This window comes from Empidonax traillii, unplaced genomic scaffold (genome assembly GCF_003031625.1).
Source record: "Empidonax traillii isolate 1590-97213 ecotype Southwest subspecies unplaced genomic scaffold, ASM303162v1 scaffold443:size705114, whole genome shotgun sequence".
NCBI lineage: Eukaryota > Metazoa > Chordata > Aves > Passeriformes > Tyrannidae > Empidonax > Empidonax traillii.
Window position 1 is genome coordinate 164,183 of NW_020955636.1, and position 25,635 is coordinate 189,817.

The 25,635-nt window shown below is 39.9% G+C and overlaps 1 protein-coding gene and 1 non-coding gene across 2 annotated transcripts; both read left to right on the forward strand.

Moving 5' to 3' along the window:
* Positions 1-1,733: 1,733 nt before the first annotated feature.
* Positions 1,734-25,554, forward strand: RNF149 (ring finger protein 149). Its single transcript, XM_027894823.1, has 8 exons — positions 1,734-2,199; positions 9,728-9,978; positions 12,887-12,955; positions 15,771-15,853; positions 16,314-16,410; positions 19,061-19,256; positions 19,635-21,720; positions 24,948-25,554. The coding sequence occupies exons 1-7, from the start codon at positions 1,734-1,736 to the stop codon at positions 19,691-19,693; spliced, it is 1,221 nt and encodes a 406-aa protein (XP_027750624.1). The 3' UTR covers positions 19,694-21,720; positions 24,948-25,554.
* LOC114062895 lies at positions 22,030-22,145 on the forward strand. Its single transcript, XR_003572471.1, has one exon. It is a non-coding gene; the product is annotated as a small nucleolar RNA SNORD89 (small nucleolar RNA).
* Positions 25,555-25,635: the final 81 nt, after the last annotated feature.

A 25,635-nucleotide genomic window follows, 5' to 3' on the forward strand; every position in this document is an offset into this window, starting at 1 on the left:
ATGGGTCTTGATGCTGACACAGAATAGGGCAGTTCACTGTGCTCATGGCTTTTGCTGATGATATCTTCTGCACAAGCTATTCCAGGCTCTACTAGACCCTGTCTGTATTAGCAGCCCCAACATATAATCACAATTAGGAAGGACATCAACAAAGTTTGACAATGTTATTTGACAGCATAGTAGAATCACACAATTGTTGACTTCTGAAGGAAAACAGGCATACGAGACCATTAAAAAAAGGCTTGTGAAAACAAGCAATTTATTTCAGAAGCTGGAAAAAGGTACATTTGTCTTTTATGAAAGAATAGGTAAGATTTTAAATGTGTTTATTTAAGAAGAGATATATGTCAGATACTTCTAATGGAAAATGAATCCATAGAATGATCATGTTTATTCAGTACCTTCATTTCTTATTTAAATACATTTTCCTCCAGACATGGTACTGACCCTTTCACCATTTTCATCCTCCTGGAGTGAGCTTTCTTCAGCACAACAGCACAGGTACCATTTATATCTGAATGTGCAAAACTCCGGTCCCTTTCCCCTGCGTGGCTGTGCACCGCTCTCTGCCTGGCTTCTGACCGCTCCTTCCTGTCTGTCCTTACTTCTGGCACTTCAGCCTCCCTCCAGTCCAGGAAGCCATACTTCACCCTCGAATGAGGGCGAGGTGTGCCTTGCAGGGTGTGGTAGTGACTCATTTAACTTCACACGCGTGTCACTGCTCAGGCTGATAGACAGGACTCGGGACTGCCACCCATCCGAGGTTCCAAGGCCAAGCAGCCCCAAGTTGGCTGCAGCAGACACTGTCCGTGCAGGAGGCGCTTCAGGCACCAGATTTGTGCAGGGGGCTGAGCTGCACCCGCAAACCAGTCCCATCTGGCATCTTCCTGTATCAGGAACAGTGTGGCCAGCAGGACCAGGAAAGTGATTCTCCCCCTGTACTCGGCAACTGATGAGGCTGCATCTTGAGTGCTGTGACCGGTTCTGAGCTCCTCAGTTCAGGAGGGACATTGAGGTGGCTGGAGAGTGTCCAAAGAAGGGCAACGGAGCTGGTGACGGGTCTGGAACACAAGTCTTAAGAGGAGTGGCTGAAGGAGCTGGGGTTGTTTAGCCTGGAGAAAAGGAGGCTCAGGGGAGACCTTATTGCTTACCTCTACAGCCAGGTGGGGGTGAGCGTCTTCGACGAGGCAACCAGTGACGGGACAAGAGGAACATGGCCTCAAGCTGCGCCAGGGGAAGTTTAGGTTGGACAGTAGGAGGATAGGAGTAATTGCTTCACAGAAAGCGTGATTAGACATTGGAATGGGCTGCCCAGGGAAGCGGTGGAGTCACCGTCCCTGGAGTTGTTTAGGGAAAGAATGGACGTGCCACTTAGTGCCATAGTCTGGTTGACACGGTGTTTCGGTCATAGACTGGGGTCGATGATCTCGGGGGTCTTTTCCAACCTAATCGACCCACCCTAATCGCTGGGTGCCGCAGCGAGCAGGCCGCCTCAATCTCCGCACCGAGCTCGCCTGCCCGCCCGGCCCGGCCCCCCCGCTCTCCCGTCATGCCGCGGGGCGGGCTGGCCCGGCCCCCTGCTCGCCATCAGCCGCGGCGGCGGCGGCTCCGCCCGGGGCGGCACCGCCGGTACCTGCGCGGCGCGGGGCGGCCGCGGGCAGAGCGCGGCGGCGGCGGCGGCGGCGGAGCGACCTCCTCACGTTCCTCGTGTTCGCGGCGGGGGCGGCCGGGCCATGGTGCGGCGCGCCCGGCTGGCGCTGGTGGCGGCGGCGCTGGTGGCGCTGGGGGCGCCGCCGCCGCCGTGCGCGGGCGCCCGGGCGCTGGAGTGGTACACGGCGTGGGTGAGCACGGCCTACGTGGAGCCGCTCAGCAACCGCACCGTGCGCGGCAACACGGAGAGCGGCCGCTACGGGGACAGCTCGCCCAAGGAGAGCGCCCAGGGCCTGGTGGGCATCCCCCGCGGCGCCTCGCCCCGGCACATGGAGGGCTGCGCCGCAGACACCGACTACGACGTGCCGCTGCCGCCCGGCGGCCGCGGGTCCCCCGAGGGCGACCCGCAGCCCTGGATCGCCCTGGTGGCCCGCGGCGGCTGCACCTTCAAGGACAAGGTCACCAACGCGGCGCGGAAGCGGGCGGCCGCCGTGGTCATCTACAACGAGGCCCGCTTCGGCAACAGCACCGTGTCCATGTCCCACCTGGGTGAGCGGGGACGGCGCCGGGCGCTCGCCCAGGGGTCGGGAGGGATGTTTCTGGGGGAATGGCTTTGTCTAACGCCGGCCCACATCGGTGTTGCGGCTCTGCGCGGTGAGGGATGGGGAGACGGGGAGGCACAAATCCCTGTAAAAATGGTACAGAGAGCAGGGGGGGAGGGGGTATCTTTCTGTAAACCACGGTAGGGAAAATGCCAGGACCTTGTTCTGTCTCCCAAGTTACGGCCCGGGTGTCGCGGGCGGGGGGAGATGCGGCTGAGCCTTCGGGACGGGCAGCGTGTGACAGACTGCGGTGGGAGGCTTGGGTTTCCTTCAGGGACACCTTTTTGCCTGGCACCCTCTGGCAGAGCGGCTGCAGCGGCAGGCCGCTTTCTACAGACCGTGTGGAAACAGACCAGGTATTCCGAAGATGCCTTCAGGTGTCTTCGAAGGCATAGCCGTAGCTATTTAGAGGTAGCTTTTGGTACAGGCTTTGTTGTAATAGCTTCATCGTCCTTCCTGCGCAGGTCTGTGAAGGGTGGGAGAGGGGAATAAGCATCAGGTAATCCTTAAACGCTTGCCAATGGAGTAGAAAAACTGAATCCTGGGGAAGGATGTTGACTTGGCTTGTTTGAGCTGCTACAATCTTGAGTTCTATGAAGGGTTCTGTGATTTTTGCCGAGATAGAAATCCACATGTTCTGTCACCGCAGTCCTGGTTTGGCTTTGGGCTATGACACTAAAGCCTTGCTGAATTATTATGGTCATGACAACATCAAATGCTTAAATCAAAGGGGGGAAAGAGCCTTGAAATTCAGCAATAAAATCTGGGTTTGCTTTGGTAGATTTTCGAGAAACTGGGAGGTCTTCAGAGGAGGATGCAAAGACAAAGCAAACTAAGTAAAAAATTCTGCAGATGTGTGCTTCACATGGCTTTTTGGTACAATGAGTTTGTTAATGCTCTCGCTCTGATCCTTGGTCATGAGGAAGGGAAAGCCCAGAGACCTGGCTGAAATAGAACCATAATGCATTTCTAAAGGAAATAAACTTATTTTCTTAGTATAGTGAGCTGAAAAACTAGGGAGCTATTGCTCTATCACACATGTCATTTATCAATTGGAAAATAAGTCTCTCCTTGGAATACCAAGGAGCAACAATTTGGGGATTGGAAGCATGATTACTGTTCCTCTTAGCCTGCTTGTTGCTTGGGATCAGACTGGCCTATCTCATGTTCTTAATCTACTGTGAAAGTCGAGATGAGATGCTAGGTACAACTGACCTGTGATTTTGATCCCATGTGGTAATTAGGATACTTTGTTGTGTAATAATTCTTTCTTCTTTATCAGCTTCTTCTTCTTGCTGTCACTCTGTATTGGCCAATCAGTACAATTTTTTTTTCCACATTCTTCTCCACTGCCCATTGTAGCATGGAATTATCTCATAAATACTATTTGCTCTCTTGTTGAATCTTTTTCTCCTTTTCTCCTCTTGCTTATCTGATAATTTTTTTTAATTTTTTTTTTCTTTTCTGCTGTCATCTCTGGCTACAGAAGACCTTCTTGAGCTTATTGCTCAGGTTTGGACTTGCTAGTGTAGTTATATCTGTCAGTGTCATAAAGAGAAGTGCTCTGACTGCTGTTTGGGGTTTTTCTGTCTTCTTAAACTGGCAGAATATTGCTGATATAAGTTCTGCCTATATAAACAGTATGATTTACTGTAGTGCATATATACAATAATGTATTTGTACTTATACTGATTTCACAAGTGCAGGCTGGACCTCAGAATGGTTTGAATGGGAATGTAATAATATATCCCAATATAGTTACAAGCTCTGATGCAGTCATAGATGTTTGTTTCATGGTTGAAACTTTCAGATGTGTAGATGTTCAAATATTTTTAGTGTACTTTGGGAATATATGGAAGAACTACTGCTGGTATTTTAAATATTAGGCTTTTTGAAGGGAGAAAAAAGAGTCTATGGAAGACTGGCAAGGAAGAACGTGGAAGGTAAAGCTGTATTTTACACGATTTAAGTCTTCCATTCCTGTGAAGGGATTTGTGAATTGACGCATGAGGAAGCAAACTTTGCTTCTGGGAGAGTGCTGAGGATATACACTCTGGGAAATCTACAGTGCAGTAACTAAGGAGTGGAGTTGTATGCATGAGTAAAATCCACTTAATGGGTTTGCAATTAGTGGCACTGAAAAAGATGTGAGATGGAACAGTGCTTTTGGCTGGTAGAGGTGCAGCCTAAATTATGTGAAGGTGATAAACAGGTGGCTTTTCTGATTCCAGTGCCTTTTCATTCTCCTTCTGAAAAACCTGACCTTTGAATTTTCTGGAATGTGTGTGATGCATGGGTGCTGTTGTTGTTGTAGGATTTTTGGTGGTTTTTGACATCTTTCACCTTGAGTAGAAAGAGAATTTCTTGAGTAGGTGAAGAAATGATTTGTTGTAGCTGATGTCAAAGCATTTGATAAAGGGCAAATACTCTAAATAGTCTGTATTTTTCTTGGATACCTTGTAAACTTCATGAGTGCAGTGAGTAGGGCTCTTAGAGCTTTGAAACACAAGAGTCAAGAATTTAAATATGTAGCCTTGCAATCCTGTCCCTCCTTGTAAAAGAAAATTCTTCAATTGTGACTCTACTGATGTGTCTCGTGTTTCAGGCCTTTGCTCTTTGTCCAAATTACATTGTTCAAAATGCTGAATGACTTCCCTCCTCTATCAAAGTATTAGGGACACAACTTCATGTGTGGCTGAGGACAATTTTTCTGATGGAAAACACTCATTTTACCCAAACTACTCAAGGTGTTTTTCACTTATTGTATCTCAATAATATAAACTCAAACTTCAATATTACAGACTTTGCAGGCAATCTTAAATCTGTTAATTTTTTTGTGATGGTGGCAAACTTTAAACAGAAACTTCAAATTAATTTCCAAAACCAAAACAAGTATTGCATGTAAATATTAGCTGGGAGCAGGCTGGAGGAGAGTCTGAAGAGGCAAGGTGTGAGGTATTGTGGAGTCCAGATTAAGGAGGGTCAGAGGCTCAGTTCTGGTTGAGAAATTAGAGGGAGGCAGAGGTGTATTCCAGTGGAAAGAAAACAAGGTCTTCTAGTTCTCTACTTTTCTTGTTGTAGTTCATGCTGGGCTTCCAGCCATCTCTGAATGCCCCCTCAAACTAGGATTTGGTGATTCTGACCAGAACATAAGCTACCTTGAAGACTGTGGAATTAAAATATGATTGTGCTTGACACACAGGGGTGAGAGGGGACTGGCTGTCATAGTTTGAGGCAGGTCTGGAGTGGGGCTTTGGTTCGTGGCCTGTGGATTTAAGGGAAGCTTGAGACTTAATTTGAGCGTATGACTTTGGCTACATAAAGAAAAGGGTCTTAGATTTGCCAAAATACATCCAACTAGTTCTTTCCTTCATTGTATGGGGTTTTTTATGCATGTATATTGAACAAAACAAATGCAAATTACTTTGTGCTCATGATTCTATAAGCTCTTTCAATCTCCAAAGCAGCAGTTAGGGTTATTTTGGCATGTAGTTCAACTCCTTGCTATAGTAGTGCTTGCAGCACTACTCGGGATTCTCAAGTGGTGCATAATTTCTGTATTACTGCTGTTTTCTTCTGAAAGCGTCTGGTACTGTAAATACTGAAAGAACAGAACTGAAATCAGTGGCTTGCTTAACTTAGACAGTGATTGCACGATATTGAGCTGCTAATGTTGTTCTGAAGAAGCAGGAGTAACTTCAAAATGCTGTGTATAATCTGAGTTATACATAAAAGTGCATATATGTTGGAAGCTCATGTGCAAAGGGGTTTGTGTACCAGTGGTTATGCATCCTTCTCCTTGAGGCAGGTGAAAACACAACATGCACCAGGGATTTGATGAGATGAGGCTGGGGTAGATGGTTGTCATTGGATTGTTAGTGTACTGGTAACAACCATTTGTTTGGACCAGGAGCTGAAGAGAACCTTTGATGTTAATTGTGGCAGTATTAGTAGGATGCTCATGCTTAAATAAATGAATTGACTGACCTTAAACATTTTTACCAACACGGTCAAACTCTGGAGCTTTCAGATGTTTCTCAGGAGGACAAAAACTAGAGTGTGTCTGCCATCAGTTTCCAGATGACAGAAGATATCTTTTTTTTTATCTGTAAGCGTGAATGGGAATAAATGTTGTAATTTGGGATGCCTGGAATCTGTATCTGTCCTACTTTTTCCTCATCAGGAGAGTACTGGTTTCTTCTTCCAAGAAAGTACTAGCAATGCTAGCAGTAAAACTGACCTTGGTGCACTGGCAGGAGACATACCTTCATCTTCAGAATTACAGGTTTGCCCTTTTCTGCAAGTATCCTAAGGATCTGCCAGTCACGATAATGTTAAAAACACAGACCAAATTTTAAATCTACCCAGTTTCACTGAAGCATCAATCAAACCTAGACGAGAAAACAAGTTCTCTCTAGCAGAGTAAAAATGTGATTATTTATTGTAAAATTACAAAGTTTTAGAAAGGCAAAGCCAACAAAACTTGCTTTCAGTAGATACATGTATGTGACACTTGGAGTTTACTTTATAAATGTGATTTGAGATCTCTGAGTTGTGTTGCAGTTGAAGAAGCTGATGGAATGACTCAACATCATTTCAGTCTTTGAATAACGTGTTTCAGAACAGAAGGCTAAAATTAGCAAGGAATGAGTTAAAGCCCTTAGTCTTGAATGCTGCTCAGGGCAACTGCTTCTCTGAGACTGCTCTTGTTCCTTTTGTAATCATTGATTGCAATTATTTTTTATTTCCCTCCCTTCTGTCTCATGACCTTCAAGGCCATTGTGTTTAGTTGCATGTATTTTTAATGGCAGGTTCATCACCAAGTCTTTAAAACTGTTAAAATGGTTTTAATGGGCATTTATTTAAAAATCTATGGCATGCATGTGTTAATTCTAGAAGTGGAAGGTGTCACAGTATCCATCAGCCATTGTGTAAAAGTAGCCTGACTTTCATTTCAAGGAAAAAAACTGCCTGATAGCTGGGCATGCTAGTGGCAAAACAGAGAAAGGCATTACTTATTGTTGTGGGGGTTTAAAATACTTCTTTGTTAGAAATAGCGCAGAGAATTAGATAGCAAGATTAAACTGACTTGAGATTTCAGGACTGAGGTGGAAATGTTTATTGATTGAAAAATCCAGGCTGTCTCTAATCTTGAAACTTCCTTTTCTTCCCCAAGCTTGAATGAAACCACATAAATCTTTCCAATACATCTGTACCATTCCCTGGCCATTCTGAGGCACCCCTGCCATTACTTTTAACTTACAGTTGAGTAAGGACATCGGACCTAATCTCTTGATTTAGGTGTGGGGATATCAGTTCTCAGCAGTGTGAGATAAATTCTTACTTTCACGTGTTTTTTCTTGTTAACTCCCTGTGCAGGGTCAAGAGCAAAGAGTGCTTCACACAGTCTTCTCTGAGATTCATGATTCTCTCTGGTAATGCTTTCATGCTGGCTCAGAGAGGATAACAGTATTAATTAATCAATTCTTAGTATGCTTGGACTTGTGATAACAGGTGATAACCTGGATTGGCATGTTGTTGGTGAGCAGAACTCATTATTGGAGCCTGTCCTGTTTGTCTTCAGCTTTGCTGCTTTGTGTCTCCAAACACACCCACCAGGCAAGGCAACAGGAGCTCTGGTGAGCAGAGTGGGGTGCCTGAGGGGAAGCACAAATTTGGCCTTTCTTTATTAGCATATTTTTGGGTTTTGTGTGCGTCTCTGCACCATCCTCAACACTTCCACAAACATAACTCTCTTAGGAAAATCTGCTCTTTTGCTGGGTCTGTATCTGGCAGACACAGGTATAATGGTCCTTACAGTAGGTGATCAGATGTGCAGAAGGGGAAGCTGAGAAAGGGTAACTGGCACTGAGATAGGAGGGTTACTCATCTTTAGTGTTTCATCCAAAGCAAGCCATCTGCACCTATGTACAGAAGTGAAACTTCTTCAAATTCCCCTTGGCTTGGTAGCAGAGTGGCCAGGTTGACAAGGTGTCACAGCCAGAACTGTCTCAATTAAAGGAATTTGGTTTAAATAGTTCAGGCAAATAACTCTTTCTCTTAGTAGGCAGAGAGGTGGGGGAGTCCAGAATGCAGCTTTGGATTTTGAAAGTCCCCATTTGATGTAATGTTATAAAGTAGGAAACCATTTCTTTTGACATGGCTTCTCAGTAGGGAATGTAACACATACGGGAGGGAAAAAGGCTTTAAGCCTTCAGTGGGAGGTCTTGTTGCAGGTGGGTAATCTTGTGAATCTAAAAAGGTAACTGTGACATTACAGCTGTAGTTTTTCAGCTAGGAAAACCCCCCTCTTTGTCTCCTTTCTCTCAGAATTAAGATTAGTTGCACTTTTTCTCAGAGGTGGGAGAGCAAAGTAAACTATAAAGCCATGACTTACCAAGGGTGTAGCAGTGCTAGTACATAAAAAGTAAGAATTATTCAAATAAAAATAGTATAGACCAGTGAAAATGTGACATTTTTAACAGGTACATTTGTTTGGTGTTTTTGTTGCTGTTGTTGTTGTTTTGGTTGTTTGGTTTTGGTTGTTTTATTTTTGTTTTGTTTTTAATACTTAGGTTAGATGTTTCTGAGACAATACTGGAGACAATTCCAGAAAAAATTGAGCAAAACTCTAGTTACAGAGGATCTTTGGTTTTGGCTAGTTGGTCTGTTAGTCTTGACAGTATCCTTACTGGTTTTGGTGGCAACGTGATGGCTAAAGGTTTTTGTTTGTGTTTTTTTTTCTTTGTTTGTTTGTTTTTGTTTTTGTTTTATTTTTAAATGAGGTGTTTTTTTTCATACAGATTGAGTGCTTTAGAGTTCTAATATATGAGAAGAATCCTTTGGTCCAATGCTCCCAAAAGAGTCCCAGAGTGTTTCTTGACAAGTCCGTTTTGTGAAGTCTCATTACATTTTGAGTATTCAGTATTAAAGAATCTTCAAGTATTTCAACGTTTAATGCAATTTATTATTAAATATCTGAATCTTCTTTTCTTTTTGTTTACATATCCGGTGTCATTGTACTATGGATTCAGATTCAAACTAAATTGAATGTGTCTCTCTTTGTGATATTCACATACTGTCTCCATCTGCAGCTAAAATTCCCATACTGAGAAATAAAAGACCAGCTGTTCCTGAGTTGCAAGTTAGAACTTAAGCAGCTTCAAGATGAGATGTGTATAACTTGTCTGGCTTTTTTGCATGGCATCTGCATCTCACCTCAGTGTGTGGAATGATGACTATATAGGGCCTTGAACAGTAGAGATGCATCTGTTGGAGTTTATCTCATGTTTGAGAGTTTCTGAAAGTAAATAAGGATTTCTTTAGTGGTAAACCTTCTATCAAGTCAAAAAAGCATTGGAGGTTTTCCTGTAACTTTGTTTCCTGATCTTAAATTGAAGAGCCAAATTGCCATCAAGCAAGAACATTTTTACTGTGATGACTGACTTTTTTTCTTTCTTTTCCCCCTCCAACAGGAACAGGAAATACAGTGGTGATAATGGTTGGCTATCCAAAAGGCATAGAGATACTGGAGCCAGTACGAAGAGGGATTCCAGTAAAAATGACTATTGTTGTTGGCACACGACACGTGCAGGAATATATCAGTGGTCAGTCGGTTGTGTTTGTAGCCATTGCCTTCATCACCATGATGATTATATCGCTTGCTTGGCTCATATTTTACTATATACAACGTTTCCTGTATACAGGATCACAGTTTGGAAACCAGGTAAATGGATCTGATGATGCTTAAGAGTATTTACCTCCTCCGTTTGTCAAATCAGTTGCCTAACTTCTATTGTTTATTGATGCATTCTTGAAGATCTGTGCCTTCTTCCTATCTTGCTAACTGTGAAAGCTGCTCAGTAGTAGTTAGTGAGGCTAATAAGCAGTATGCTAATTGGCATTGCAAGTTTGGCTAGTCATAATTATTAGATGCTCATATGAAGTAGTGAGAAATACATTTAGCCACTCTGTCAACAACAGAGTAAGGGCAGCTTCTTGTGTGATTTGTCACCTAACTGAACTTCCTTCCTTTTGACATTTAAAGTTATTTTCATTCTTCAGTAATTTTCATTCTGAAAGTATTAACTTCCCATAACAAACTTTTTTTAACGGAAAAGAGACCATGGTAAGTTTTTTTCTTTCTTTCCTTAATAAACCCCACAAGTTGTTCAGGGTAGAATTATTGGTTCTAAGGCTTTATGAAAACTGCTTTTGACACTTGTAATTCTACCAACTCCATTGCAGAGTTACTGAATTGCAGCAGACTAGAAGGTGCATGTGTGGTGAGATTCACCTCTCTTAGGCTACCTGAAATGCTGAGAGCAGTGAGAGTTCTGGGAAGGTTAGGAAAGAATAACTTTGCTCCATATGTGCTCTTTTCATATTCCTGTACTTTGATAGAATAAAAAAAGTCAGCTTTACTTTTTTTCCCTGGAGGAAGTACTTCATCATAGAAGAGTTTAGGTTAGAATGGACCTCTAGACCCCTGTGATCAAGAGAGGAACTTGCATAGAATTGTTGAGGACCTAAGTCCAGCTGAGTTTTGAAAATACCTTAGAGTGGCACTTCCCTCTGCTTTTCAGCTCCTGTAAATAGGTTAGGTTCTTTCCATGGTCATCAGTGGCTCTACCATAGTTTTCTACTAAGAGTGAAAAATAAAGTTGCACTTACTTATATTTGCAAAAGGTTCTTGTTTTATCCTCAGTCCAGGAAAGAATATTGTTTTAATCACTGCTTTGTATGTGGACTTCCCCTTCCTTCTCTTGGAAGATGTAGATTTTGGGAGAGGAGGGAATGGATTTTTGTTTGCCTTTAGGAATCTGAGCTCTGTATAGGTCTTATAGGACTCTTGTCGGAAGATATTTTATTTCTCTTTTCAATAACTGAGGATAGCACACAGGACCTCTATATTGGTTAAACTTGTGATCTCTCTGAAATGTTGGTTCCATAGAGTCTTTTTTGCTAAGCTTTAAGTCTTAGAACTTATATTCTGAGAATACTTTCAAGAAAACAAAATTTTTGATAAGTATTTGTAGAAAAAGGGATGTATTTCTGTGTTGCAACAGTTGTTTGGTGAAGAAGGTTGCTTCTTCCTGTTGCCCTTTGGGTAGTTCACACTAAGGAAAGTTCACATGCTTTATTAAGCATCATATCATATAATGTGCTTTAGTTTTAAGGTGTTTTGGTTTTTCTTTGTGTGAATGTGGTGTTTCTCAGAAATATGTACCACAGACCCTTAATAGATTATGTCATTGGGCTTGTCATCCATATACTTCTTAAATAATTGAAACTGTCTAGCATTAAAAGGTTATGCCATTTTATGAATTCTCTCTCTTCTAAATGGCCTTTGAAAACAAAAATGATGCCAGGTCGGAAAGTGTTGTGAAGATATTAGTCAAGATATATGGTTAGGAGTCTTAAAAGAATTTTGGAGACAAAAAGCCACTTTTCTAACCCAAATTTTATTTTTCTTGACTTATGGACTCCAGTGCAATTAAAATTTAGGAGTTATGTATGTTATGCTTTAAAGCAAGCTGCTGTGTAGCTGTTAAGTGAAGGTGAAGATGGTTATCTTCAGGTTTATTCTAATGCCAGCTTAGCAGTGAAACTTTGGAAGACCTCCTTTCTACTGAAGATGAAACAGGACTGTGCAGAAAACACTGTGGTGCTACAGAAGGTGGAATAGACTTCTGCTGCTGGTTGTCTGTCCATTTCTGAGAGAACTTGCAGACTCATTATTTTTAACACCATAAAAATTTTAAAATCAAAATTTTTAACACTATACTCTTGTAAAATTATATACATTGTTGTTATTACTATAGAGAAAAGCTGCCGTTATTTTTTTTTTATTCCTTTATGGTATTTCTTTAGTGAGTGTTGCTGCTAGACAAGTCAGCATCTGTTAATTGGGAGTGCTGAGTTTCTCGGTTTCTTGCAGTAGCTGGCACTTTGTCTCAGAATACAGTACTGCTTTCTTTTCTTGCTTCCCCTCTAAGCATGATTAGGAGTTACTGTACAGAAGTCCAGTATGGTGCATCATGTCTGTAAAGCCTTTCTTGTCATCTCCTTCGCATAATGTGTCCTTTCAGTGCGAAGCTTTGTCTCACGTAGGAGACAGTGTTTAACTGGGGGGAAGTATTAATAGCTACAAGCAGCCTTTTGACCTGGTGGCCAGCTGTAGGCTGCCTGGCAGGATTCCACCTGCTCTCAGGCTGGTGTAAAACGTACGGTCTGCTTGCTCATGGGCTTGACTAACTGGAAGGTCTGGTTATACGGGTGCTGTTTCAGCTCTGCCTCTAAAGCCTACACGGGTTTCAGTTTTCCTGTGCGGAAAGACCCTTAAAGCCAGCAGTGAGGATGCAAGGCTGGATGTGTCGCTGTGGTCTGCTCCCTTTGGTACTGCTTGGGTTCGCTGTACAGAGAACGTGTGCTGCTGGGCCCCAGGAGTGCAAAACCTGCAGTTCTTGAACATCTGCTGGCTGGAAATAATTTGTAAACAAATTAACTAGCCACAGATTATATTTTTTTTTCGATGCATTCAGAAGACTTAGTAATCTGCGTGGAAAGTATTTAAAAACTTTGAAATGTACTGTCCTGAAACTAATGTCTAATACTTAAAATCTTCTTTCCAGGGACATAGGAAAGAAACCAAGAGAGCAATCAGCCAGCTTCAGCTGCATACCGTGAAACGTGGAGAAAAGGTAATTCAGTGTCTCTGATTTTTGCTGTAAGATTTAAAAATGGTTGTAAAGTCTTCATAGAATTTAAACTCTCACAGTGTAATTGCAGTGTGACATACAATTTTAGGGCCTTTGTTTAAAAGGCAGAATTTAAAACTGAAGAGTCAAATTTTAACTACTTATGAAACGTAAGGCTGTTTTGTTGCAAATAATATCTGGTTATACAGAGTGTATACAGGGCTGGTACTGTAAAGATGGGGAAACATTGTTATGTTTTCAGCACTTGAAAACATCAACAAGTGGATTGCAAAATACTTCCTGGGATCTACTGATTGCACAGTTCTTACAGTGATGTAACGTTCTGTTTTCTTAAAAGAACATTCATCTTTTTATTGATCGAAAGACCTTAAAGATATAAAAATATTTGAAAAATAAAACACTTGTTTATCTTTTGACATACAATACATTAAGGAGCTGTATAGACTTACGTTCAAGCATAAATTTTCTAAAGTACCTTTCTTATGTTATGAAATCTGTTCTAAAAAGTAAAGCAGCTTTCAGAAAGTTGGCTTTGACAGCGTACAGCCTAAACTGAGCTGTATTAGAATAAGCAACGAAGAAAAAGCCAAGGTTTCGAAAGAAAATATTTGAGTTGGAGTTTCAGGCAGCACTGATGCTAGATGCAAAATTAGCTTCTGACTAGATTTTTGCTACTACATAGACACTTTTTTCCCCAGCCCTTGTCTTATTTGATTAGTTTTTACTTAAGGACTGATTTGCTCAGAGATGAAAAACAAGGATTAGGTTGTCTTTAAACCTATAATATTGAAGTGAGGAAGGACGTTGATGTGTAAAAACTTAAAAAGCTGTGGTTCAGCAGAAGCTGTTCAGCTAAGGTCATGTGCTACACAGAATATCCTTCATTTAGGAAATCGGTTTTGAAACTTAAAAACCCCCAAACTGTCTTTGAACTTCCTTGCCTTTTTCTTTTTTATGCATTCAGCATGTTTAAGTAGTGTTTTACGAGTGTTTCTTACTTTTAATTAGATTCCTTTTTGATGGAATTTAGCATATATTTCAAGCTGTGAACAGAGAGATAGTCATACTTCAGTTCATACAAGATCAAGGAAGAAGGAATTGAACCAAAACATGTGTAAAGCAGTATCAAAGCATAACATCAGCATAGGAAAAAAGGGATGTAAAAGGGTCAGGATGAAACCCATGGTGAAAATCACACGGAATATGTTAATGGCTTTTAAATATATTCAGTAAACCTCTAAAAAGAATTTGTATCATGTGATTTTTGCAGTGTGCCAGGGAGTTCCTTCCCACAGATAGACCCTTGACGAAATAAAGTGGGAGAATTTAAGTTGTTACACAGTATGCTGGTTGTACCTATGAATGCCATGTTAGATAAGCACAGTAGAAGATGAGGTTAAAATCTCTCAATTAAAATAGTCTTTCTGCTTAGTCAATCACTTCTTCTAATTTGATTTGAATCAGCCTGCTATCAGCAAATTTATGTAAATTACTGAGGTAGAGGTATTTTCAGGAACTAATGTGAATTTATCTGGGAATACAGTCCCGTCTACTCTGTAAATGTACGTTTTTTTTCTTCAAGTATTTCTTTTCAGCCATTTAAAAAGGGTCTGTTTCTTTTGTTGTGACACAGTACAGTCTTTGGTTATGCCTTCTTTTGAGGTTGAGGTATTTAACTAAAAGTAGGTCATTATATTAAAAGTGTATTTGCTATCATGTAGATTTTTCCTGAGAAGCTTATGGGATTATTGTAAAATGGACACTCATTGGAGTATGTGCTACATATGGTGTACTTGGATTTTGCCTCTTGTACTGAATGAAAAATAACTTGTTACAGAATAAGTACATGTCTTAACTTTGTTTATGTAAAAAAAAAAACAAACAAACAGTCTTAATGTGATTTACTTAGGAATTTAAGGCATTAATTATGTAAATTGACAGCATGCAAAGGAAGGAAATACTTGCCTTGAACTTGAAAGTTTGCTTGCAGAACTAATTCATTTGAGTGTGTGGTAATGAAACTGAAGTGCTTCAGTAAGTAGTAAACCAAAAATACTTATTTTATGGGGATAAAAAGAAAGAAGTTTGTCCACTCTCTGTTCTTCTAATACTTGGGTTTTATGCAGACCAATTAACGTTGGATTGTTTCTCTTGCATTTGGAGATACCCATCATATTTGCACTGCAACTATAAGCATGGCATCAAAAAGACAATAAGACCTGTTAGGAAAGATACTAACCTTTAGAAATAGAGGTAGAGAAACACTGCATTTGATGTTCTGTCTAGTGTGAGCTTGGAGAAAAGTTTTAAACTGTCCCAAGTTACATACTTTACTATGAAGCTATGAAGGAATATCTGTTAGGATGTGGTAGAAAAAAGTGGAAAAGACATTTGCAGTGTTCTACCCTGAGAATCTCTTCCTGCTCAAGCACTTTGGGACCATTAGTTCAGAATTACATTGTGCACTTTGATCTGTGGTGACCTCTTTTAAAATTATTTCATTGGATAATTACTTTAAACTGAAATGTTCCTGTGCTCCCATGATCAAAACCAATGTTTATGTAACATATTACCTAAGATACCATGTATAGCTATTTAAGGTAGAAAATCCAGGTTTGGCTGCTTTTAGCATTTGGGTAACACTTGATCAAATCACCTCTTGATAGAATCTTGAATTAAGTGAGGGAGATATTTTTATTTGCTATACCATTTGATACATTTCATGAAGCTATTACACAAAGCTTATCCTGTAATGAAATTATAGATGTAATACACTTAAACATGTTATCACATTTAGGGTTTAGATGTTGATGTGGAAAACTGTGCTGTGTGCATTGAGAACTACAAACTGAAAGACACTGTCCGAATTCTGCCGTGCAAGTAAGTTGCTGTAATTCTTCTTTACTCCTCAGCATGTTTTTCTGAAGAAATGGGATGAGTTTTCTGTAAACTCTCCTTAACCTTTGGTGGCAGAGCTGAAGTTGCCATTTGTTGGCCGGTTAGATGTTGAAGGTCACTGTGAGACCGCATAGTGCTTCATACCTATGCAGGGGCAAGGGAGCAACTGGGAGGACTGCAGCAGTGAAACAGAGCTTGCTTAAATTAGAACTGTACACTGTTTAACTAGTAACTCCGGGGTGTCTTTGTGGTTAGTAACATCTCTTACATCAGAAAACATGAAAGACAAGGCTTCCAGAAAATTGTACCAGTAAATTGAGCAACATCTAATTGTCAGTATTATCAAGGAAGGGTTTATGTTTAATGTGTTAACTTTCCCACTGTGTGAAGGAGTAGTGTGTGGCTTTCATGATAAGTTCTAAAGAGCATTTCTTTTCTTTAGGCACATCTTCCATAGAACGTGCATTGATCCTTGGCTTTTGGACCACCGAACTTGTCCGATGTGTAAACTAGACGTTATCAAAGCTTTGGGATACTGGGTATGTTGCACACATACTTTAATCTTCAAGGTAGAATTACAGTTTAGGAGGCGAGACTTCATGTAACTGTTCAGAATGAGAACAGTTATAACTTTACAAGACTCAAGAAGCTGAGCAAAGATGCAAGAGTAATTGAGAACCAGAAAAATAAGGGAATTTTATGGGTAAGAGCTTAAATGGTGTATCGAAGATCTTATGAATCTTCTGTGATAACCGATTTTTTCTGTCTCCAGCTGGTGATAGTAAGGAGGTGAGATGGTTTGTCCAAGCTACAAATATATAACTGAATTCAGTAAATCTAGAGCATATATTTGATGTTGTTGAGAACTGCAATTCAAAGGAAAAAAAATTAGTTTTTCTACTTAGTGTTTGTGTGCTTCCACATATGCCCTGCATTTCATCCCTGTAAATGAGCTGGTACTAAAACCTTCCTAAAGTCATTAACCAGAAATTGGTTAAGTAGAGAAAATGATGTGCTCTCATTTCTTTCTGACAGCACCAGAAAAGAGAGATGAAGACACATGCGGTAGGTTATTTGGTCACTGTTGATAAATAGTCTTGAGTTCCACTAAAATGCTATAGACATGAATGTACCTCTCTCATCTCCTACTGATCTACAGAGATCTTTAAAAAATAGGGGTGTTCTTTGGTTTCAGGGACTTTCCTTTCATAGACTAGGTCTGCCTTTTGACTACCTTTTCTCTTATTTCATTGAATAGACTTAGCAGATCTGTGGAAGTTTTATGAATTACTGTTTTGTTTTGTCAAAGGTGACAATACTCTTGCTATGCAATATGTATATACCAGATTTTGGTGCTTCGGTATATTAAGTCAGGCTTATCCAAGAGTTGCAATATTTTTTGTCACGTGAAAGAGTTGTTGCTACTTTAATATTGTTATATTAGCAGCTTGTTTTTTGCTCACTTTCAGTTCTTGGAGTTGATGTATCTTGTGTTATATGCAGAAGGACTTATCCTTTTGAATACAGGCTAAAAACCAAAATACTAGAATCTTCAGAATAGTTGTATTTTCTGAATTCACGCTGTTGCAGCGGATACTGATACCAAGCCCAACCAGGAGGAGTAAATACCTCCTCTGCTTTTTGGCCAAAATGACTTTTGGAAAGCAGGTGGAATGGGATTATATTAAAATAGAGAAACCCAGTTCATTTTTCTAATGAAATAGAGGAAATATATCCTGCTTAGTTATCAGTCATTCAAGTCTTACTGACACTAATAATGTGGGAAATCATTCAGGATTTTTTTTCTAGCTTAGTTTTCAACCTGATCCAGGTTGCCCAATTTAGTCTATAGAGTGTTTACTTGAATTTTTTTACTGACATGAAGAAAAACGTGCAAAAACAAGGCAGCTTCTCTCAGCGGTGCACTTGCTGAGTGACATACCTGCAGAGAAGAATGTGCAGCCTTATTATAGAAATTATTAAATCTTCTGCAAAGAGGTTCAAGGCTCAATTCAGTTTTATGGACAACAAATAGTTGAGATGCTTCAAAAATTTTAAAGGCTTAAAGTAGAAAGAAGGTACAAAGTCCTATTACCTGACTTTTGTAAAGGACAGACTTCAGTGGTCTAATTCTTCATTATACTATTTCTTAAGAAAGAAAGAACTGCAGTTCAGCATGTCTGATTTTGTAGAGCATTACTGAATTTTGCAGTTTCAGTGCTTATTTAACTAAGTTTTGCAAAATCATTAATGTGCCCCACCCACATACATAAAGATTAGTATCATATGTGTCTTGTGTTCAGTTGTAAGAGTTCTATAGCTTATTAAAATTCAGTACATTTTAAAATGTGATGATTTGATGATAAAGAAAGAATCAGACTAGAATTTCTTAAATGTTAAGATGGGCCCTTGCTAGTTGTTTGAGGAAGGGAAAAATATTTGTTAGGAGACTCACAGAATAGCTACTTATACTGCAATATACTTGCTTATGTATAAATAATATCAGTATAGACACGGCAATGAAGGTAGTCTGTTTAATTTCAGGAACAGAACTGTACATGCAGGACTTTGAGTTAAGTTTCAGAATGGATCAGAAATAGCCATGCTATACAATAGGTGAAATAAATCCCTTTACCTGTGCTGCAGGTGTTTTGTTCCTGCAAAGTGACAAGCCAGCAGCATATTTGCAGTTTTGGAATTGACTTTAAGTTGGCTGGAGGTAGAGGAGGAGAGAAGTTTATTCTGATGTCAAATGTTTGCTCACCCCAGTAAAAAAAAAAAAAAGTCTAAGCTTGCCCAACTACTTGTCATGAAAAAGAGGTTTCTGCAAACTCAAAGGATCAATATGTTTCTTTAGTGGAGCCTGCTCCTAATTAGACTGCAGCAATACTGTTGCTACACTGTTGAAATATTCCATCCAAAAGGCTGAGGGGGTGGACTCCTATTGCTGCTCTTGGCTTTGAGGTGGCTTTGAAAAATAGCTTTTCTTTTGGTTGGCCTTGTTTCTTTACATTCAGACAATAGCACTGCAAGTAGACAATGTTCAACACTGTCTCCGGGAGTGCATAGATAATAGCTAAAAAATGGTCTCTTCTTCCAATAATGTGAGGTTACAAAGTGATAACATGAAGGAATGTTGCTGCCTGATGGGGAAACTAAAGTGTCAGTTAAATATGTTTAATTTTGAAGGGGGACCCTGAAGATGTACTTGAAGTTCCAATACCCGAATCCATAAGTGGCAGCGTTTCAGTTGGAAGTCTGAGTATTGCTTTGCAAGATGATGACAGAAATGAGGTCAGCGAATTGTCAGCTTCCTCCACCAATGAATCTGTATTGCAGTGCACCAGTTTAAAAGAGGACGCGGGTGAAACCACTGCATTGCTTGGTAAGCCACTTAGTTTATTGTTGGACAATCCTTACATTGCATTAGAAGAAGCTCTTCTCTAACTGGTGTTAATATTGTTAGTATTGTGGTGCAGACCAGACTGAGTGGTGTCACTTACTACTGGTGTTCAAAACGTACAAGTTAGGTAGATTTTCGTAGAATTTAATCAAGCTGGAGAAAACTGGAGGTGGTGGGGGGCAAAAAAAGAGATGTAAACAGGAGATGTAGATAGGAGGATTGCTTACCCAGAGAATGTTGACCAACTTGAGGTATATGTGAATGTGTAATTTGTTGGCAGAGTCTGGATTAATGTAACAGATGAAGCATATTAAAATGGTAAATCAACAAATGATATTCCTTTTAATTCTTAATTTTTAGATGTGGATGTCAGTAATAACCGGCATGGAGAACATCTATCTAATGGAAATTCCCACTGAACTGCTTCATGGAAGATATCTTGAATAGACTGTTGAAGAACTATTATTTTTTATTTAATTAGTATGAACTCTTGTCTAGTGAACAGAAATAATAACAATGTAAATTATTTTACCTTTCAAACTTTTCTAGCTGGTGTTCCAAAAGGGCTAATAACTAAGAATTTTCTACACAGGAGGATTTTATAAAATCTCCTCTGGATGTCTCATCCTAAAAAAAAGATGCAATAACCCTTTTTCTGTAAGCATTGTTGCAATGTCATTGTGTTCCAGAGGGCTGTAACAAAGATGAAGACTAGGCAGTGAAAACAATGTAGAATGTGTAACGGTGGAATATATTGGATGCACTATTTACTTTCAGTATGTACACACGGAGAACACTTACAAGACTACAACTGTTACAATGTTCTTAAAGTTCTGATCTGTTGTAATTGGAGACAGATATTCTTAGAAAAACCATGAACTAACCTTGAAAGAGTCAAATAACTTCATGGATACGTTGTGTACTCTTTTTTTTGTGAAGGAAAAATTGCTAGTTGCAACTTTCCTTATATGTAACAAATACTTTGATCTTGTAATGTGTTCTACTCGGAGTGGATGCTAAGAAAAGGAGACTTTCTCCATCTTGCAAGCTTTTTATACTGAATTTGGCAGTAATAGGTTATGCTAGGTGGTCTTCACGTGCTGAGCATGTAGACTTGTTTAGGTATATGCACATTGGTTACCTCTTTCAGTCTTAAACTCAGTAGAACAGAGGTAAAGGGCTAATTATGGCTAAGATATATTTATTAGTCTATTTATAAGAATTTACTTAATTCCTTCTTGCTCCTGTTCCCATCCTGATCCACTTTATGTACAAATTGAAACTGTTTCTTAAGAAATACAAAGTTTGGGTTTGTTTTGTTTTGCTTTTTCTTTTTCTTTGCATAGAGATGCTGGAATTCTTCTCTTGGATATTCCACATTAGTTTTTACTGGGTTTGCCATTAGCTTTTATTCCTCTCTGTTAGATTAGCAGTATTGTGCCTTATAGTAAAACACTTAAGAAATCTGAAGCATCTGAGAGTAAATATAAACCCTGGCATCTCCCATTATGACCTCTTATTCAAATATTTATATACTGTAAGTGGTATAAGGAATTGCTAAACTGTTTTGTAAAGAAATATGTATATTTAAAACACTACTTAAGAGTGTTGAGTTGTTTAGGATTTTAGCAGTCATGTTATAATATGCTACATTCCTTGATTTTCTTTTGTAAAGCTCTTGCTACAGGTTGCTTAAAACAGTGTCTTTCACTAGACATTTGTTTTAGAGTGCATTTTTGGTTTTAAAATGTATATTCGGAATGTTTTTAAGAAAATATGCAATTCTTTTTCTAACTTATATTGAGCTTCAGTAGAAGCAATAACTTTTTTTTAATTTTAGAATGAATGTTCCAGAAATGACAGAGGCTTCAGATGGGGAAATACAATCTGAACTTCTACTTTGCAGAGCAGATGTTTCACCCTAAATTTCCTTCAAAAATTTCCTCTTAATGCCTACTTAGAAAAAAAAAAAAAAAAGGAATAAAAATTGCCTCTTCCCTGTAGGAGTGTAACTTTTAGGTTTACTGGAAAACTGTCAGGTTGTAGTTCTAATGTCACCAGCAGGTGCAAGTTTTTGTGATGCCTTTATCTTACAAGAAGCACATGAGAATGGAATATGACTGACCCACCATCTCCAAAACTGAACAAATGAAAAAACAACCCATAACTAAACCAAGCAATGTATAGGGACATTTATGTCTCCAAAAGAATTTTATCAACATTTCCAGAACTGCCTTTTTAACTGTCTCTTCAATTTTAAAAACTTAAGTCTTCTCCCTCTTCTTTAACACAAAACTGAACATTGATGTAGTGTATATTGAGAGGGTTTAAACTCTAGCTCAAGGAGGAACCAAAAGAGAAGTTATCAAGAGAAGTGTTGTCAGTCTGTGGATTGTGTCTTGCTGATAACTACAGCACAGTATTCATTCTGGAGAGAAGAAATGTGGTAAGTACTTGAACCTTTATGTATACCTATAAAACCAAAAGTTTTTCTTAAGAATCAAATCTGAGATCTGATAGAAAGCTGTGAGAAAAGCTAAAGGACCTGCAAACTGAAAAGAGTTCTTATAAAATCTGAACTGTGCTGATTTAGAAAAATACCCAAGTATGAAGAGTCCTGGGGTGTGTTTCTGATGCCAGAACCGTACCTGTTTCACTTCAGCCTTTCAGGAGAGTAGTTACAGTTGTTTCTGTCAAATTGGTTTGTGCGCAGTTGATCTTTGATACACTTGGGTCTTGTAAGGCCAGCTGTGCTGCTGAGGAATGATGACAATAAAAGGCCGAATTGCAGTGCCTCCAGCAAGCAGTTTGCTCTCCTTGGAAGCACAATGACAAAAATCACCCGAAGCGAATCATTAGTCTGACCTCAGTCAAAAAGCTGACATCCATTAGCAAAAAGAGAGGTAGGATAAAAAGTATAGGGCCGGAAAAAGACAATCTAGGGAGTTTAAAACAGTATCAAGAGAAGATTAGAAACATGAAGCATATGAGCTGCTGTTACAGCTCATCTGAAACACTTAAACAGGTGTTGGCAGCTGAAGGTAAGTACAGGTTCACAGACTGCTGATCTGGACCCCCACTGTGTTGGATCAAACTGGTGTTTTGAGTTTCTAGCACTTTACCTACCAAAAGCCTATATGCAGGTCAGAACTAGTGTCTTTTTTTCACCCTCCCCCATGAATGCTTTTTGTAGGCCAGGTGCCTTCTGGCTCCCTTCCCCACCATTTGGGGAATCTATATTCTGCCTCTTGGGCTTAGGCCGTGTCTTGCCTAGTGTGGGAGCCGATGCTGTGTGTGTTGTGGGTTCCTGCAGCCTGCCCATGCCCTGATCTCTTTCTCTTCCTAGCTGCACATTTTTCGTAAAACATTCAGGAACTTGTCTTGGAGACATCTGTCCCTTTGTCAGACTTTGCTGTAATTGGGCAGAGGATTTCTTATTAGAGGTATTCATGTGGTATGATTATACAAAAAGCTAAAGCCCAGTGCCCACGTGAGGTCTGAAGCCCCTCAATGGCGATGCTGAATAAATTATTTGGGAAGAATCCCTAGCAGGAATAGGGGATGCTGTTTGTTTTGGGTTAAGTTTTATTAGTGTTGTGTTAATTGATATGGCTTTGTCAGTTCTGGTGGCTTTGTTATGGAGAAAATCTGTGAAGTTAAGTGATTGTTTTTGTTGGTTGTTTTTAAAGGAGCTATGAACATGTCAAAATAACTGGTGTCTTAAAGCAAAACTAGAGGCCCCTCTGTTCAGAAATTTTAGTTTATTAATAATAGTCTACAAATGACAAATTGTAAAGAAAATTATATCAAATAACCATTTAAACTGGCTTTCAGCAAGCAGAAATGAACCATAGACATTTCAGATCTGAAAGTGTGTTAATAGTGATTTTTATTGCTTACAGTACCAATTTAAAATTGGATTTTGTTTTACTAATCACCCCTCAAGTGGATTCTTCTTTGGCTCTAAGCAATGCTTAGAGGAGATGCTTTGCATGTACTGGAGAAGTTTGATAGGATATCAGTAACTCCTTTCCCCTGCCCCTCACCCCTACCTCAGATCTGAATGTAATCCAGTAACCTGTTGCCAGTAATTAGGGCTAGTTTCTGGAGGTATGCCAAAGGAGTGGTAGGATAATTTAACTACACAGAGAATGCTTTTAATCCATGCTGATTTAATAAATTGGGCACCAGTCTATTCCTGCCAAAGCTGGGCCATTAGACTTTGGGAATTCCAGTCCTGTGCAGGGTGTAATTGGCACAGAGAAATGCCATTGCAACAACTTTGTCAAATGTGCAAGCTGATTTTTTAATTACTTACTGGTTTGGGAATGGTCATTCAGGTTTTCTGCCTGTCCTCTAAGCTTTCTCTAAGACCAGCCAGCTGTAGTTGTGCAGAGAGGAGTCCAGCAAGGGTGCAGTGCTGGTTCCCCATATCCTAAGCCCTGTGGATGAGACAGAGGCAGTGGCAGTGGCAGTGGCACTTGCAGGCTTTCATGAGGTCGATGAGAAGCAAAAGGTGTTGGTTTCACATTCCAGTGACAACAGATAGAACACCATAGGTTGGACTGATAATTTAGCTGTTTCATAAAAGCAGACTTCTGTCTAGACAACTGTAGACATTCAAGTACTGTTGGCAACACCAACTGTACTTTGAAGCACACACCAGTAGGTTAAGGACTGCAGTCTGAATTTGTGGAATATTTTTTTCAGTTACTGCCACAACATGTAATAAAACTATGTCTTTAGTTACACATCAACATCTCATATGTTGATCTGGGAACTGTTGGTCAGCAGAGCCTTTAGCACCATGAACCAAGACAATAATACTGGTAATGTAATAGGTTGGGTTTGAGGGGGGTGTGTTAGCTTTTTGGAGTTTTTGTTTGGGGTTTACTGGGGGGAAAGGTCTGGGGGGTTTTGTTTGTTTGGGGTTTTTTTGAGTGGAGAGGTTTCATATATAGTTTTCATTGGTTTGGTTTACAGCACTTGGCACTGAATGCAGTGTTTCTGTGCTGGATGAGGATACTGAGATCAGTAAGAATGTACTGACTCTGCAGCTCTACAGACAGGGGTGGAACTGAAATCTAGTAGAGGAGAGAGCTGAAGTATCTCCTGAGGTTAACCTGGAGGGAATGGAGTTGCTGGTGTTGACTGCTGGGTGCCAGATTGTGTTGGCAACTTCACTGTTCTGTTGTGTGTGTCTCCCTTCAGTCACCAGTCTCGGTGAGACTTCACACAAAGGCTTGGACTGATGTAAGAGCTTGCTGTTGCAAGAAGAAATAAGAGTGGTCCTTTCTGGTTTTCCTTTTCTGCTTTTAATTTTGCTGTGTCTCACATTTAGATTACGCTGAATTAGTTCATTAAATACTCTTTTAACTGGCAGAAAACTTAATCTGTCACGGCAGATTGTATTTTGACAAGCTAAAAAACTGCATACTTACTGTGCACTTAACTGAGTTTTAGAGCTGGGCTAAAGGGAGGAGTTGTTGGGGTGGAAGAGGGGAGAGAAGGGCTCCCCTTGGGTAAGCTGAAGAGAATGCAATTTTGTTAATAGGGCCATGGTAAATTACAGTTGAATATGGCAACACCAATTTTTTAAATGGGAATGCTTGTAAGAAATTGTAGCACGTATATGAGACTGGTCTTTACTGGATGTATTCTTTTCTCTCACAGGTGATATGTGAAGATTTGGGAATTGGAATTGTAGATTAAACATGCACAAATCAAGCTGAAGGCTTTTGGTTTTTTTTCAGTATGGGTCCTGATCTCTCTCCTCAGATATCCTGCTGTATTGCAAAACTTGATTTGAGAAAGTTTTACAAGTAGAATGTCTCTATAATTGCATGTGTTTGTGTGAAGAGTGCATTGCCTGGGACTGTCCATTATACTTCCATTGGACCTGAAGCTGCTTTTCACTGTCTCAAACATGGTAATGATACTGCATTTTAAAATGAGCATATCCTTAATTCAGAAGAGGAAAATAATTTGAGTTTCATCATTTTGTTAGTCTGAAGCTTAGGTCCAAAACTTTGAAGTCACTTACTTCTATTATAAACATACCTGCAGAGAACCATTTGAATTTGCTAGTCTGTCAGCTATTCACAACCGACTGTCTTTTACTGTAACCTTGTACTGACTTGGTTGCATTGTTTGGATTAAGCACTTGTGTCTTTTCCATTGTGTATGTACAATTGTAAGAATGTCAAGTTATGCATTGTTGTAACTTAATGGCTAAAAGCTCAAATTCCTTAATAAATTATACAGACCTTTTAAAAAGCAATGTCTGAAAAGCTTGAGGGTTTTTTCTGTGATACACTGAGAGATTCAGCACTAGCACAGCACAAAACGAGCTTAACTTCAT

Bases quoted from the DNA above. Each gene is read 5' to 3' on its own strand.
- RNF149 (XM_027894823.1), top strand. From the start codon at position 1,734: ATGGTGCGGCGCGCCCGGCTGGCGCTGGTGGCGGCGGCGCTGGTGGCG. The intron at 2,200-9,727 runs GTGAGCGGGGAC...CCCCTCCAACAG, and splicing joins CGTGTCCATGTCCCACCTGG to GAACAGGAAATACAGTGGTG. The intron at 16,411-19,060 runs GTATGTTGCACA...TTAATTTTGAAG, and splicing joins TCAAAGCTTTGGGATACTGG to GGGGACCCTGAAGATGTACT.